The sequence below is a fragment of the Panthera uncia genome, chromosome B1 (assembly GCF_023721935.1).
Source record: "Panthera uncia isolate 11264 chromosome B1, Puncia_PCG_1.0, whole genome shotgun sequence".
Classification (NCBI taxonomy): domain Eukaryota; kingdom Metazoa; phylum Chordata; class Mammalia; order Carnivora; family Felidae; genus Panthera; species Panthera uncia.
In genome coordinates this window covers 90,309,964-90,327,304 of record NC_064811.1, presented here as the reverse complement: position 1 = coordinate 90,327,304, position 17,341 = coordinate 90,309,964, and the positions used below count along the sequence as shown (strand labels likewise).

The 17,341-nt window shown below is 42.0% G+C and overlaps 1 protein-coding gene across 1 annotated transcript in view; it reads left to right on the top strand.

Moving 5' to 3' along the window:
* Window positions 1–500: 500 nt before the first annotated feature.
* The window catches only part of ELOVL6 (ELOVL fatty acid elongase 6), a 141,852-nt gene continuing 125,011 nt past the window's right edge, over window positions 501–17,341 (top strand). The window contains exon 1 of the mRNA XM_049631040.1: window positions 501–880. Coding sequence (XP_049486997.1) covers window positions 792–880 — 89 coding nt within the window. The 5' untranslated portion in view covers window positions 501–791. The remainder of the gene's footprint in view (window positions 881–17,341) is intronic.

Below are 17,341 nucleotides of genomic sequence, written 5' to 3'. Positions count from 1 at the left end.
CCTCCGCATCCCCAGCCCGCTGGTGATTGAGCAGAGCTCTGCGGGCTGCCGCGCCGCGGGTTTAGGTGAGTCAAAGCCGCGGGTGGGGGACCCCGAGAGTACGGCAGGAGCAAGGAGGTGGGAAGCGCATTCCTTTCACGTGTGATCTCAGCGCAAACCTGCCTGGAGTTCTGCTGGCGAGACAGCCGGCAGGTTTTACTATTTCTTTCTCATCTAGTAGCCAAACTCGCGGGTCCGCGCGCCTAGGGGCTGCGCCCCGCACGCGGAAACTACACTCAAAGGCCAGGCTAGGCTGCCCACGAGGTTGGGATTGGGAATTGTGGATGACCTCGAGGCGACTTCCTCCTCGGCGCCCTTCCTCCACGCCCCTAGTCACCTTCGCGTCAGCAAAACGCCCCCTCAGGGCGAGAGGTCTCGCTCTCTCTCGCTAAGGGTTAATTTTCCGATCGCACGAGGGGGAGGAGATTTCCCTGTAGACAAGTAGAAAGGGTGATGGACAAACGTGCGGGCACTAAGACCGCAAGGCATTCATTTCCTCCGACGGTGGATGCGGACGCCGGGAGGAGGAGAACCCCAGAGCTAGGAGCTGGGAGCCGTGGCACAGGCAATGCTCAACCCTGGATGTAGCTGAGAGAGGCTGAGAGAGGCCGGCCGCCGGAGACCCAGCGGCGAGGGGAAAACCTAGGGGGGGTGGGTGGGGAAAATCCACAGGAGAGCCCTCGAAATCAAGCGCTTTACAGATTATTTTATTTTGTGTAGAGAGCACGTAGCGACTCCGAAGATCAGCCCCAATGAACATGTCAGTGTTGACTTTACAAGAATATGAATTCGAAAAGCAGTTCAACGAGAATGAAGCCATCCAGTGGATGCAGGAAAACTGGTAGGTGATGCTTTCGCGTGATACTCTTCCCGGGAGCCCTGCGCGTCCCCGCTGTGTGCCTTAATGTCGGTATTTTCTGTCCGGGGCGTGAATGGAGCGATGAATCGCGGGCAGCAGAGAGGTGGTGGCTGAGTTTTCCGGTCTCCCGGGTGCAGGAGCCACTGGGGCTGCATGAAGCGCGTGGGTCTGTGAGTGCCCCTGTGTGAACCGTGGCTACACATACATCTTTAGCAGATTATATAACGTAGATCATACATGTATGTGTATAGAGTAGATGTCTGCGCGACTGGGAAGGCGGGAGAGATGCCACAGTCCAGATTCCCTACCTGTGCAACCTTCTGGTTTTCACCTAGCTTTGGATTTTCTCGCTTGGCCTCCAGCAAGCTGAGTGTGAAAGGCAGTGAAGGAAGGACCCGATCTCCTGCTCCGTTTAACCCTCTCTCGACTGCGCGCTCTAGTCCTCGCCCTCTCCCCATCCCTCGTGTCCTTCTTTTCTCCTTGCAGACCTCCTACCTCACTGCCCTACTCTCTACTGCTCCCTGGCCGGATTTCTCCTTTCCTGGACCCCTTTCCCGGCGCGGATCCCTTTCCGGTTTCATTAAGAGGCGGGGGCGACGGGGGGGGAGGGGACAATGAAAACGGTAATAAAAATGAATGAACCCCAGCGAGTGGAGCCACGCCATTATTAAGTTTCTGTTTTACGGAAACGCCTTTTGGACACACTCCGTTCTAATTCAGTAGGAAGCTGTTGATTGGAGTTGAGACACAGATTAAAAACCCCTCGGTCCGCAGAGTCCTTGGGGGCCTTTCCCCAGAAAAAACTTCCAATAGGGAAAGAGCCTTTCTTGTTTACTGTTTCCTCCGCCAGTCCTTTTGAAAATCCCAGTGTGGGAGGCGATCCTATGTCACCTTGCAATATTTAACAGGGGAGGGTGTGTTCATCTCGCTTCTTCCTCGTAGACCGAGCTACTGTGGCAGACATTCCCTTCCTCCCTATAAACCCGGGTCTGGCTATCAGTAAAGTGCAAGCTCAACGCACCCCGGAGCTGGGCAGTGGCCTGCAGCCTCCTGGGTGCTCGATGGGAGGGTCGGGCGGAGAGGCTCTCCGGCGCCAAGGGATCTCGCCCGCCGCCGCGTGCTCTAGCGCGCGTGCCCCGCGCGGTCTCGACCGGCCTTCCCTCCCCCATCTCCTCAATGGGAAACCAGAGACGCCGGCGCGCCGGGGGGTCAGGGCTGGCTGGTGCTGTCGGAGGGGGTGCCGCGGGCCGGAGCTGGTGGAAGGAGGTTCAACTTCCTTTACTCCGGTCCCCAGGAGTTGAGACTGGCCCCGGGAGGCTGGGCCGCCGCGCCCCCCTCCTCCCGCCCCGCGGGCCCACCCGAGGCCCGCTGGCCATTTGCGGCTGCAGGCGTGCGGAGCCCGCCCCCTGCGCCCAGCGCGCCGGCTGGGCCCGGCCTGTTGGGGACGAGCGTGGAGGGCCCGGAGCACCCACACCCGCTGCGGGTTGGCTGGGGGACTGCACAGGGTGCGGGGCGTGAGGGGGTCCGAGGGCCGCGTCTGGCCAGACCCGGAAGCCAGCTGGGGGACACGATCTTCTCGGAAGCCCAGGAAGTGCGGCAGGCACTTGGGGCGCGGGGCTGGAGCCCCTCCTGGGCCGGCGAGGCCGGGGAGCGCCGAGGATGGGTCCGGAAGGTGGTTGAACACTGGGGAGGCTCGATTCTGTAGGAGTGCAGACACTGAAGGGTCTTGGCGCCTGGGGAATCCACCCCCTCTCGGCCTCGGCGGCCTGGGGACCTTCTCGGGAGGCACTTCCTCCTCCAGCGTTGAGGGTGGCGCGGAAGGCGGGGCGGGGGCGGGAGCCCGAGGCCGCAGGCGCTGGAAGCTGCGCCGCGGGGCAGCTGAGGGGCCGGGTCTTCTGTGCAGCTGTTTGTCATGTTCTCTTGCCACACCACTCGAGCGCATCTTCTTCCCCCATTAGCGCTGAGTGCTCTGTGTTTTCCAGTCCGCCTTGTCTCCTACTTGCTGCACCTTTATTGAACCTGCCTTTCTGGAGCCGGCGTCCCCTCGCAGTGGCTGCCCCCATTCCCGGTGGGCCAGCCCTCCCTTGCACCACAGCGGTGGATATTGCCTCTTATTTACTGGTTGCCTTTTCTCTGAGGCCACTTTCTGTTGCTTCTCCAGGTAACCATTTCCCGCCTCTTCTTTCCATTCACTCAACAAGTACACACTGAACCAGACAGGGCCTAGCCCTCCCCGGAACTGAAAATGGCAAAAATGCGCCAAGCTGTTTTCTCCTGTTGAGTCTTGACCACGGTTTTCTTACAGCTTTTTACAGACCTTTCTAATGGCAACATCTTTCCTGGCTCTTACTTATATACATGAATATTTGCGAGTATGTCTGTGCCTCCTCTGTGCCTCATCAGCTCTTTAGGGCATGGTTCTTGTCCCATTCCACTCGTGATTATACGGAGCACGTTGAAGAGTGCTTCGTACGACGCAGATGCTGGAGAAAATGCTTATCCAGTGAGTTAAAATGATGATTGGTGCCCATTTTATTGCCAGCACTACCTGTTAATACCTGAAGCTTAACAGGTTTGGTCTTCCCACTGCATTTGAATACTGCATCCTAGTCCTATACTGGGATTTTTCCGTTCCTTTTTCTTGGTTGACCCTATGTTCTTGGCTTGCATATTGCAGTCAAAAAGCCCTGCTAGCTGTTACTCTTTCCTTGCACGTCTACCTGACCTTAATTGTCTTGCTTTCTCCTTTTACCCCAGAGGGTGTGCATTTCTCCCAATATCATAGGGGCCCAATTTTATAAGCCCTCCTCACCAAAATCCCAACCGCAAAAATGTCTTGAACAAGGTGTGTAAGAAAATGATTTTCTTTTCATTTCCCTTGTTAATAGAAGGGAGCTCTATAACCAAGGCTTAGACCCTCTTGGGGCTAGAGGAAGTTTAGGAAACCAGAGCCTTATCTTTTCCAGGACTCAAAATGGCTTGAAATAGTTTCTGGAGGAAACACACAATGTTGTGAAACATCTACTCTCTCTTTTGAGCAATCATTTGCACTTGTCCTTAAAAATGTCTTACACGTAGCCTCAAACAAATCTTATTAATTTCTAGATTTAGAACTTATCTCTCAAAAATGAGCTACATGGTCTTTTGAAGAATTATGAGAAAGGCCAGGCGTGCTGTTTTGTCAGTATGCTGTCTACACTACTTAGTATTATTTGAAAGGAGCTTAAATAATCCCTATTCATTACCTTAATACATACTAATGTTATGATCCCCTTATTTTTGGAGTGGTATTTGTATAAACACCAAACTGTTCAATTGTGGCAAGTTTATCAAGTTTATTTATTGCTGCTTTTTACAAATTATTAACCCTATAGTCGTTGTCTTAAACACAGGATAAATACTATAGACCTTTTTAATTTTCTAGCAAATAGTTTCATGTATAATAAATTAGATAAGCAATTGAAATGCAAAGTAATAAATATATTTCCCTTGGAGAATCATCCTGAAACCTCATCTTGAAACTACATGTCAAGTTAAAAATACCGTGGGTAATATTATCTGGTAGATGATATTTTATTAGACAAGGTAGAGGTAGAGCAAAATGCATGCTTTTAGCCTCAGTAGCATTTTTGACTTCCAATTTTGCACTGAAAAGCCCTGTGATTTTACAACATTGAAAAGAAAGGCATTTTGTTCCTTAATGAGATGTCTGGACTTTACCTGTTATTTTCACTAATAGCTGATTTAATTTATAAGTCCTGCTTGCAAGGAAGCGAAATCACATGGTGACTGGTAAGGCAAGGCAACATAAAAATTCATTGAGTGAGAAGGGCAGCTGGGCTCTGCCTTCTCTTTCAGCAGCCTGCCAGGTTTGTGCTAACAGCGGTGGATGCTAGTTGCTCCAGTTGTAATTGTCTGGCCAATGATGATTATCTTCTGATGTCGGCTGACACGGTGTTCACCAATAGGAAAGCAGGAGGCCTGTGCTGACTGCTGTAACATTATGGATGTGAGGTGACGTCATCACAGGCCTTGCCTAGAACCTCATGAAACCCTCCCCCGCCCCCCTTTGGCATCTTTCACACATCCAGCCTTTCACTGCTTTGTATATTTTTCTGACTTTCTCCTTTCCACTCCCCCCACGGTGGCGTTGGCTATAAGGGTTTTATTGTTTATATTTTGTGTTTTGTATTTTAGGATCTATAAGATAGTGTAGGCAATTTTAGGATTCAGTATTTAAGAAACCCTTTTTATCTACAAATTGGTTTTTACTAAGGAAAAAAAATGAGAAGAAACACTATTTAAAAGGAATTGTACATCTATACCTTCTTATATGTGAGGTTTAGAAAGTAACATGACTTACAATTTATGTATTAAAGAACATAAAAATATTGTAAGCCTGTGTGTGAGTGTATTACTCAAGACAGCATCATGTCTGTCAAACTTCTAAAATGCAGGCATAGGATTAAGCTGTTGTTTTTTCTGTAGTGACAACTGTTCTGCATCAATCCCTAGAATCCTTGAGATGTTCTGTATTCATTTATAAGAAAAATGACTGGAGAATACTGCAGTCTACTCCCATGAAACAGGAAAGGCCAGAGTCTCATTTAATCTGCTACTACAGCAAATACAAATTTGGTCAGCTATCTAGGAAAATACTATGTCCACATAATACTCCTGCTTCCTTCCACTTTGGGGAATCACAGCTCATATTAGCCTTAGGATTGAGAAGTCCTAAGTGTGAGGAATTTAGCATGTCATTCAATAAACTTTAGAAAGCACTGGGATATTGGCCTAATATTTACTAGGTTAAGAATGAGAGGACTGAGGGTCGCCTGGGTGGCTCAGTTGGTTAACTGACTTGGGGCTCAGGTCACAGTCTCACAGTTCATGGGTTCGAGCTCCGTGTCAGGCTCTGTGCTGACAGCTCGGAGCCTGGAGCCTGGAGCCTGGAGCCTGGAGCCTGGAGCCTGCAGCCTGCAGCCTGCAGCCTGCAGCCTGCTTCAGATTCTGTGTCTCCCTCTCACTCTGCCCCTCCCCTGCTTGCGCTCTCTCTCTCTCCAAAATAAATAAACATTAAAAAATATTAAAAAAAAAAAAAAAAAAAGAATGAGAAGTCTGAGAAAATGCACAGAGAAGAGAAATATGACCTACTTTACAGTGTTAGAAAGTAATGAAATATGTGGGAACTGTGATCTGAAGTTTCATGTGTCTTTTTAAAAATGTTGTATTTTCATGCAGTCTTAAACACCAAAGTATTTTAGGATTCCCAGGGATAATGGAAATTATTTTATGATCATATTATCCATCTCTATATTAGCATTAGTTATAAATGATGTAAAATTTTTACTTAAGGCTTTTTGTTAAATTTTGTGAAGAAGGCTTGTTGCTTGTTGCTTTTGATGTTAGATGATGATGATTCTAAAGGTATCAGGATCCTATTGTCATTTACCTCCAAAGTCAACTCACTCCAGATCTAAGAGTTGCTTTGCATACTTCCTTAAAAGAAGATTCTTTCGGGGCACCTGGGTGGCTCAGTCGGCTAAGCGTCCAACTTCGGCTCAGGTCACGATCTCACTGTCTGTGGGTTCGAGCCCCGCGTCGGGCTCTGTGCTGACTGCTCAGAGCCTGGAGCCTATTTCAGATTCTGTGTCTCCCTCTCTCTGACCCTCCCCCGTTCATGCTCTGTCTCTCTCTGTCTCAAAAATAAATAAATGTTAAAAAAAAAAAAAAAAAGAAGATTCTTTCAAGTTAGACCCTGGAGAAGCTGGTGGAGGGCGGGGAAGGGTGGGTGAATACTTAGGATGGCATAAAATAAGCATCCAATCAGTCTTTAGCCAACAAAGCAAAATGGAGCGTGGTACTATTCAGTTAATTCAAGAATTCATCTTTGCTTCAATGATCTGCACATTTTAGGTCTCAGCGTTTTCTGAAATGATCTAAACATTATCTCAGTGATCCATTTATTGTTCATGTATGGACCTGGGTGAGCTGAGCTGCCCTTTATTACTAAGAAGCGGACAAAAGTCCACAAATTTTCCTTTAGCTATTTACCTTTTCTTGTTCAATGTTCTAGTCCCTACCTTCAAATCTGCCTGCCCCCATTGACTTTCTACCGGCCTTTGTTAAAAGAGCACAGGCATTTACTTAGAAAAGTTACTACCTATACCACAGATATCATTTCTATTGATAACCTTAGAAACATCTGAACAAAAATGTAACATAGCTTTGTTGAAACATTAAGGCTCATAACTTTGTCCTTTATCTATATTCTGATTGTGTGTGTAGACAGGCGGGTACAAATGGGTAACTTTTGGCAGTTATTCAGAGCTTAAATAGCATCCCTAATTATATGTAACTTTCAACAATTTTATTTTAGAAATAGATTAGTCCTTTTTAAAAACATTATTGCTCTAGAGTCAACAATGAATTTCTAGTTTTAAGCTTGTTGAGCAAAAACCATTCCAAAGCATTGGGTCCATGTGAGTTCTCTTACGTTCAGGCTTCTGTGTTTTTCCTGATTCATTTCTGTACTGAGCACTCACCGTTTTCAGTTTTAGGGTTCTTTATCCTAGTATATTGGAATGACAAATATTTTTAGGAAAAACTTCTGTTTAATCAGTCAGTCACTCACAGTGATTTTTCTAAAATTTAACTTTAAGTCTGTCTGCCCCCCCAAAATGTACACGTGAAAATGATTTAAACTTACCTTTCCTGAGATAAATAAGGCATGCTGATTACAAGCAGTTTTGCTGGATGGGTACTCATACACTTTTCTAAAACCTTTATTTCCTTCAGAATTTCCCATTTTAGTATTTTTCCTTCTCAAGATTTTATAGCTAATTGCAAAATGATAAGGGGAATATCACTGATAGAATGTATTTTGGGAGAGGGGGCCTCATAGTTTTTACTTAGGTTTAGGATCACATATTTTAAGTGAAATAGGTGTAACTCCATTTTTTAAAGATAAATTTCGAATGTTTTAGCTCAACCCTTAATTTTATTAACACTCATTCTTGGAGCTAATGTTTTGGTTTTTTATTTGATCCTTTGAGTTCTAAGACTGAATATTTGAATTGACTATCCCTTAACTCTTAAGGAACAGTATACATCTTTCTTTTAAGACTGTTGAAAAGACCCATGAAATGCATGGTTATTATATATCTTTGTTAAGAAAATATAGGCATTTACCTACAAAAGTGCACACATACATAAAGATACTAAAGTGACTTTCAAAATATGAAACCTGATAGCCCATTATAGACCATTTCTTTTCTGTTTTTTGGTATTCGAAGAGCATCTTGCTCACCTAGACCTACTTTTAGACTTTGCTGCAAAATAGGTGCCAATTTAATTGACTTTGGCAATGTTTTTTTTTTTTTTTAAACTAGTTAAATAATACGATTTTAATAAGCATTTTAAAACTGCAAAAATGGAACATTTAGTACTTGGACTTACCCCAATTATTAATAAATTTTTAAAAGTCTTCATATAGTTTACGATAGCTACAACCTTCAAGGTTTTCTGCCCAGTCATTCCTTCTACTCATCAGGTGTTGTTAATAAAACGTAAAAAAAAATTTAAGATCCTAGGCCCACTCTAACTGGGGTAATTGACTTTTTCAGGTGTAGTGAGTTCAGTGGAACTAAATGCTTTGAAGTTGAGAATTTTATGATCTTGTTTTAGGAGGCTCGATGGGGAAAAAAGGGCTAGATGAAAAGGGTTACTCCAGAAACCTTTTTTTTTTTAAGTGCGTGAGGCTTCTATTGAAGTCTTTGGGTGTGTTTAAGCATTTAAAAGCTTAACTAGCAGTGGTTATCATTACAATAAGAGGGAAGGAAGCCCAGTAAAGGGACTGTAAATATCCAGGTCTATAGTTGGCTCTCAATTTTATGACTGTTCAACAGACTTGATTTAAAGATCTTTAAAAAGTAAGGTAGATTTTCTTTATTCTCAAGTAATGATCCTAATAGTTGATACATAGTTGTTTACTAGTTGCTAGTATTCTTTCAAAATGTTTTGCATATGTTAACTGTTCCATCCTCCCAACCACCCTTTGATGTATTATCTTTTTGATTTTTTTTACAACAGGAAATGAGGTTCAGTGTGCTTATACAAATTGAGATTTGCACGTAGGGTTAAAAAGAGAAGAAATGGGCTCCAGCCCCACTGAAGAGTTTGTCACTGAGGCCTCAATCATCCCCTTATTTGAACTCAATAAGTAACGCACTTGAAAACTTGCAGCACTGTAAACATGTCAGGAACTTGTGGTTTTAGTCAATGATCTCCCAAGTGCCTCTTAGCATCTAAATCCTGAACACATAAGGCCAGACTATGAAAACACCTATAAATGTTGTAATGAACATAATGAACATAAACTATATGGATAAATAAGTAATTTAATCATTAAGAAATATTTCCTGAACGTTACTTGTTCATCTATCAACACTTTCGTAAGTGGAGAAAGCCTGTCACCTTTATCGATGTTCCTATCCTAAAATAGTCCAATTTTGTCTCAAACTATGACACACAGATTTGGAACCTTTCTTATAAAGCATGCTTTCTGTCTGATTCTCTTCCATGAGACTCATACTCTCTCGGCTTGGTTCTAGACTCTGGGAGTCTGTTTCCACCTGCCGCTGCCTCCAGCCATGCTTTCTTCCAGGCAGATTTTTGTAGCTATTGGTAAAGAGCCACCCACTGTGGACAGAGGAAGGAAAAAAAAAATGTGTGGGTCAGGGATGGCCTTATTCTTTGAGGTCAGTTCCTGCAGTGTGAAGAAGTAAAGAGCACATTTATTTGTTTTGCTTATGAGTTTTAAATTCTTTATCTTATTCTAAAGTGAGAAATATGGGAAAAAGAAATGAAATCATTAGAAAATGTAAAGATGCAGGAAATAAAACATCTTTAATTCTTATCCAGAGGCATCCACTGTTGTTTTGCCACATTTCCTCCAGCCTTGTTTCCAAGTTTTTTACATACTTTAATGATTCAGTACTTACCATTGGCAGACTGAGTTTCTTATTATGTGCCAGGGACTGTGCTGGGCGCTTATATTTACATATCATCTCATTACAAATTTTTATGTTGCTTATGTCCCTCTTTACATTATAAACATCTCACTGAAACCTCCATAAGTACATTTTCCAGTGGCAACTTAATATTTTATTGTTTGAGCTTCAGTTAATTTAGATAACCATTGCCTTATTGTCGAACATGTTAAGTTTCTAGTATTTTGCTGTTAGAACTAGTGCTCTGATTGTATATTAATATTTTTTACTTATCTGATAATTTTCTTTGTATAAATCTAAACTATAGCATCCAGGGGAATTACTCTTTTTAAGGTTCAAGATACCTAGAGCCTGGTTGATGTCTAGAAAAGTTGAATCAATTTACACTCCAGCAAAGAAGAACAGTTTTCACATCTTTCTTAGCACCGAAGATGATCACCTTTAAAAAATCTTTGATAAGTTAATATAAAATGCGATGTCCCATTGCTTTAATTTATATTTCTTTTATTTCTATCGAGATTCAAAAATTTTATTTGGGTTTATTTTCCATTTGCTTTTGTAAATTATCTGTACCAGGCCTTTCCTGGTTAACTATTGTTTGCTTACACTTGGGATATATTAAGGATATTAGCTTTTGTCCAGCATGACTACTTTGTTACGAATAATTTCTTCTGTAGAGTGACTTCTGTGACCCTAGTACACTAAATTTCCATAGCTGGGAACAGATCTAACAACTACTTTAGTATATATGAAATAGAAATGTATTTTCCATCACACTCTGAATTAAGGGAAACAACTGTGCTTATCTCTTTATAATAACCTGTAAGTCAACAGCCCCAGGGAGGAAGGGAGAGAGGAGAGAAGACTGGGAGACTGTTCAATGTGGAGAGAGAAGGAGTAGTCTCTTGGACTTCCTGCTAATTTTTGGACTCTCCTATTTGCATTTATTTTTCAGTTTTCCACAGGTGTGGTGATGAATATCCACTGTGGTATTATAGTGTGGTGGTTAAGCACATTGACTCTGGAACCTGTGTATGTATCTGCGTTCAAGCCCTAGTTTTGAACCACATAGCAGCTGAGTGACCATCTTATTAGCAGATTAATTAGCACCTCTGCTTCAGTTCCCTCATCTCTAAACTGGGAGATGATAATAGCATTAGTATTGGGGGTGATAATGATGGAATCTACTTTAGCAGGTTGTGAGAATTGGACAATTTATTATACCTTAAGCCCTTAGAACAGCGTCCAGGACTGTATGTGATGTGTAGTATACCTTTATTGTTGTCTGTACCACAGACTCTATGGGATCAAAAGGGAAAAAGAAATCATAATTAAATTCCTGTATAACTGAGGTTACCCGAAATGGCTGTGCAATCAGTCCTCCGAATATGACAAAAAAGCCCATTACCTGGGAGCCACTACCAAGGTAGAGAGGCGTTGAGGGAAAAAAGAAGAAAAAGTATGACATCAACTTTGCTATCAAGAAATCTGTAATTTGAAAGATCCCAGCAAGAGAAAACATTGTTAATATATATGTGGTTTAAAAAAAAAGTGTGGAGGCCAACTCTACCATGAATGTTTGGAACTTTTCAGAAGCTATGCTTTATCTTCAATCACATGTAACAGTGTGAAATACAGGCAGTCCTCGTAACAGACACTGATTACTAATTTATTTCCTATAAAACACCTGAGATTATCTCATTTAGTAATTTATTCATCGAAAGTGTGATAGTGTCTTTATTATGTTACACTAAAGGTAAAATCATTCTATATTAATAAGTGAAATGATAGTGGCTAAAAATGTTGGCATTATGAGCTTGCAAGTTTGTGCTTCAGGTAAGTCTTTTGTCCTTGCTCAATGATTTTTTTAATTTAATTTCAATAAGAGAAGCATGGCTGTTTGGTTTCTTAGCAAAGTAAAATAAGCGAGCATCACACATCAATTTTCTCTTATGCACCTGAACGGCAGTGAGCTTGTGGTCGAGAAACTTAAGTGGAATCCTTTCTTTAAGGTTCCCAGTTTTCTCATTCTTGAGACAAGAAAGTCCATTAGAGGTTCTCAGGAGATGTGAGGATTTTACTTCCATGTGCTTATTCCTTCTTGTCTTAGCTTCAGTTGAAGGAGGTCATTGAGAGCACATGACTGCCTCAACCCTCAAACTGGACCTGGGCATTTGGAAGATTCTCCTTCCCCGACCCTTGTTTTTGAGATGTATGTTCTTCCCATTGTTCCCATACTAGACGCTACTTCAGGGACACAGCCTTGAGAGAGGAATGTGTTGTTGAGACCATCTGGACTGTATTTGTGACTGAACCCTGTGAAGGCCTTTATACAAACTCTTAAGATTCTGGCGGGCAGGTGTAGAGATCTTCTTGTCTTGCAGCCTCTGAAGACAAGCCTCATACATAAATTCCCTTGTTTATTAAAACTGCCACCTACCAATCTGGAGTGATCTGCCTCTTTCTTCGGTCTCCATGCATAGAGGACCAGTTTGGAATTTCACCCGGAGAATTCCTGCAGTCACAAACCAACAGCTCCCCATCCAGGCCTGGAGTTCGCATTTGCAGTGGGCTTCTTATGTACCTCTCTTTGTGATGGCAGCACAGGTAAAGTGTGCCATGCTGTTAGAGGGGTTTTATAACTAACCTCTAAGGTAATGATACTTAAGTTATAAGTGGACTGTCCCCCTGGGCCCCTGTCAACTATAGAGACATTCTGCTTTCAGACCTAGTGTTGTAGATTCTTGGAATTTGTGGTTTTGACAGTAGCAGTTATACGTGGAGAATGACCCAAGGGCCCAGGAAATTAAGCAATTTTTAAAAACTTTTCTGGGGTGGCTTAGTCGGTTAAGCGTCCGACTTCGGCTCAGGTCACGATCTCACAGTTCGTGAGTTCGAGCCCCGCGTCAGGCTCTGTGCTGACAGCTTGGAGCCTGGAGCCCACTTTGGATTCTGTGTCTCCCTCTCTCTCTCTATCCTTCCCCAGCTTATGCTCGCACTCTGTCTCTGTCAAAAATAAATAAACTTAAAAAAAAAAATTAAAAAAAAAAACTTTTCTGGGGTCAAATTTGAGAAGCATTTGTTTGTCAGAGCAGTTATGCTGTGTTCTCTCTTATTGTCCTGTAGGTAGGAATTCTCATGAAGAGTAGATACTATGTGGTCATGAAAAATGGCCCCACAAAGGAGTATAACACTTTGTACCAACATGAAAGTTAAGAGAAGAGTAAGAGGTCTAGGAACATCATGATGCTTAATCAGAAAAAATAAATGGTTGTATGGAATTTTCTAGATGAAAGGAGTATTCTTCAAACTTTTTTGCGTACGTCCCTCTAAAAGAAGTTTCAAAAATGATGTACTGCCTGACACATTTAAATTTTTTCATTATAAGTTGAATTAAATTCTTAATAGAGATAGAATAAATAAGGTGAGGATTAGCTAGTTAGAATAAATATTTTCTGATGTGCTGACAGGGTTACCTACTTTATTGAATAATGCACAGTGAATCTGAAATCACATAAACATTTTTCTCGATGGTTTTATTCAATTGATGGCTCCAAAAAACATGTCATATTCCACATAAAAAGAATCAATGGCACTAACCATTATTGTTGCTGGTTGTTCTGAATTCAGAACATTTCAATGTTCATTATGTAAAGGTTCTAAACAGAAGGGGAAAAGTGGATATTATCTTTCTGCCTCATATCATTGTTCATTTTTACTTCTTTGGGGGGAGCTAGAAGGAAAGACCTAGGTAGGTTATCAAGTATCTTTTTAACTATGTTTTCTTGACTGCAGAAAAGGTTATGGATAGCATTCCCACATGTGTTGTGGTCATTAAAACTAGTTTCCTAACTGGGGAAAGCAATTTCTTCTTAACTTGGTCATCCACTGTCAGAACCTGAGGACTTTCTTAAGAAGCCCCCTTCAGTCCATTCCACTTGGGGTGGCTCTGATTGTTGAAGGCTGTTCTACATATTGACTTGAAAGTTGTGTCCCTCCATTATGCTTCTATTAGCCCTAGTGCTGACCCTACCTGTATTTAATAACCAAGTCCATATGACCATGGTGTATGCATTTGAAAATTGCTATTACTTCCTCTCTAGACTTTCTTTTCTAAGCCAATTCTCACATCATTTGCAGTCCACTCATAATCCACATGGATACTTCTGAGAAATCAAAAATTAAGACTCGCACACTTTTGGTTTGGACAATTAAATGTGACCGACCAGTAGACTGCTAATAAATTTATTAAAATTGGGTACATATACATTAACAGGAGCAAGTCTGTAATAGAGAATAATGGTGGAGGAAGAGGGAATTATAATTCTAATCCACTAGAATCCTTGTGGTCCTTTGGAACATTACAAAGCTTCTGTTTTTTATATGGCATTCTGGAGATTTTAAGGATTCTTATCAGAAAACCACCAGGGTTATCTTGAGTTGTGGTGGTTTTTGATTACTGTCCATACATTCACAGAAATACTTTTGCAGAAATACTTTTTTGAACCTATATGTTGGGATTGCTGATATTGTTTGTGATTGCATCGTTTTGGTTGGTGCTTGGTTCTTCTCTAATTCTTTGTAATTATTGAGTTGTTTTTCTACTGAAGAGGGTAGTTTGGGGTAAAAAAAAGTTTGAGAACCATGCTGTGTCCTTGATCCTTAAGCAGGTATTTGGGCCAGACTCATTTGGAGGAGGTTGTTTCTCTTCAGAATACACATGTGCAGGCTTCATGTCAGGGATTCAGAATGAGTAGGTCTGTGGAGGGGCCCAGGTACTGTGAAAAGACTCCCCAGGTAATTCTTACAATTGCCTTAGCAAGTACTGCTCTGGATGATGCTGACTCCATCCTACATTCTTTGGGTTTGTCTTCTCAGACCAGTGATTTCACAAACTGAACTTCTTCAGTTCCCCTGCTCTACTTCCTTTGTTACCTCCCTCGGGACAGGATGTCACTGTTCAACACCATTGTTTCCCTCCCCACAAGCCCTGTGTGGTCTGGCTCTTGGTTCCATTGCTCTTAGTTCACTGCCATGGCCACTATTCCTTCAGACCTCCACCTTACTTTTTGTTCCCTTACTCTATTCTCTTAGTCTTTCAACACTAAGTTGCAGATCCCATCCTGTCACTCCTGTGGTACAAACCTTCAGTGGTTTCCCATGGTCTGTATGACAACTCCACATTGTTTCGATTGGTTTGAAAGGCCATTCAAATATGGGTCCAAATCCCCTTCCTTCATCCCACACCTGTGTATTCAAATGCAAATTAAAAATCATTGGTCCTCCCCACCCATCAGAATCCATTGGGTCTTCCTCTGTGGTTTTCTGGCATTTGACTCATGAATAGATTAGTTTTTTTTCTTCTAGCTTTGAAATCCATGCCCATCACAGAATTTGGCATATAGTTGCAGGGTGTGTGTTGAGGAGACGAATGCATATATGTATGGATCCTCAAGCCTGTTCATTCACATTCAAATGTATCTGATTTATTATCCAGTACACTTTATATTGTCCTTAAGTGAATTCTGGGACACTGTCCAGTGCGATATTGAAACAGTAATAAAAATACTTATTCATCTGATTTTATTTTTAAGAAAAAAAGGTATTAATTTATCATGACCAATCCTTAGTGAAACTGTGCTAATTGTTGGGGATTATTAGTTCTTTACTAGGCACTCAAACCATCTACTCTAATCAGAAAGAAGTCCAAAGACTTACCTACAATGAGGGGTGGGTGGGACTGTATGCGCAAGGAACAAAGATCAGGAAGAAAATAATACAAAATGATTGAAGGTAATTGTATAAAGATGGTAAAGAGGTGGTTATTTCTCCTTTTGCTCTTCCAGTTTTCTATAATCTTTTTAATATTCTGAATACACAAGGGTGGTGGGGATTTTTTTAAGCTTATTTACTTATTTTGAGAGACCGAAGGAGAGAGAGAGACCATGAGCAGGGAAGGGTAGAGAAGGGGGAGTGGGGATAGAGAATCCCAAGCAGTCTCCACACTGTCAGCACAGAGCCTGAAGCGGGGCTCAGACTCATGAACCGTGAGGTCATGGCCTGAGCTGAAACCAGGAATGACACTTAACAGACTGAGCCGCCCCGGCCCTCATCTGGGTAGTGTGATTATGCGTGTGGTCTTACTCCCATTTTTCTGCATTAACTGTAGAGTATTTACTATTTTATAATAGGACTATCATTTTACAATGATGTATTTAGTATTAGGTAACAAACACTTCCTTAAAAACTAATGCATTTTTTAATAAGTATTTCAAAAAGCAGTACAGTTAAACATAAACACAATTTGTAAGGACATTGAACTGCACAATCTTACTTGAAATAAATACACTTTCTCAGATTAAGCTAGAGGTGAGCCATCCTATTGATGTCACAATAAATTTCCTTCTCTTTCTCCAATTGTAAATTATTAAGTTCGATTATGTTTTAGTCAGAAGGGGTAATACATCTTTAAGCAGGGGTTGGGGGGTTGATAAAAGACATTAGTTTCACTTTAACATTACAACTTTTATGCATGGGCTTCAGGAATGTATCTAATAGGGCAAAGGTTCCCCGGGGACAATAGTCCTCTAATCTAATAGAGATAAAAGATTAAACATAAACCTGTCCCCAGAGAGAAAAAAATGAATAGGATAATTGGCTTAGGGACCTTGTGGCACCTGGAAACAGATGCTGCACACATACCTGGAATACATCATTAACAAATATATCCAGAATTGCAGAATTCCTGGAAGATTGTATTTCATTTAAAGGCGCTAGAAGGATTTTGTTAGTCTGAAATGAAGGTTTTAAGGGTGAGTCTAGTGCACAGGCCAAGGCTCTGTGGGTCCAGAGAACCTGGTGTGTCTTTATCTGGTGAGAAGTTCTAGGGATGAGGTTAGCAAGACTGTGACAGCTTTTTCAAAGGACTGCTTTGTAGAGGAGATCTTATCAGTCCTGGGCATTGCTTTGAATCCTTGCTTCTTTTGGACTTCCTCTTATAAAAAGATGGGAGATTGCCATTTGAATACAGGAAAAGTAGTCTTTTGTGGTTTTTTTGTTTTGTTTTATTTTTGTTTTTTATGTTACCTGTATTTAGGAAGACCTGCCATTCCACACTAGTCTTTTCCTCTCCATTGTCTCGACCAACAAACAAAAGGCCACAGGAGAGGGGACAGGGAGGTTAGAGGAGAATGGTTGCAAATCATATGGGCTATAGTTTTTAAAAATCTCTGTAAATGATTTGATCTTTTTATTTTATCATTTCTATAAATTTAGAAAAAGTTTTGCTCATAAGCTATAGATAACTTAAATAGGGGCACCTGGGTGGCTCAGTCGGTTAAGCGGCCGACTTCAGCTCAGGTCATGATCTCATGGTCCGTGAGTTCGAGCCCCACGTCGGGCTCTGTGCTGACAGCTCAGAGCCTGGAGCCTG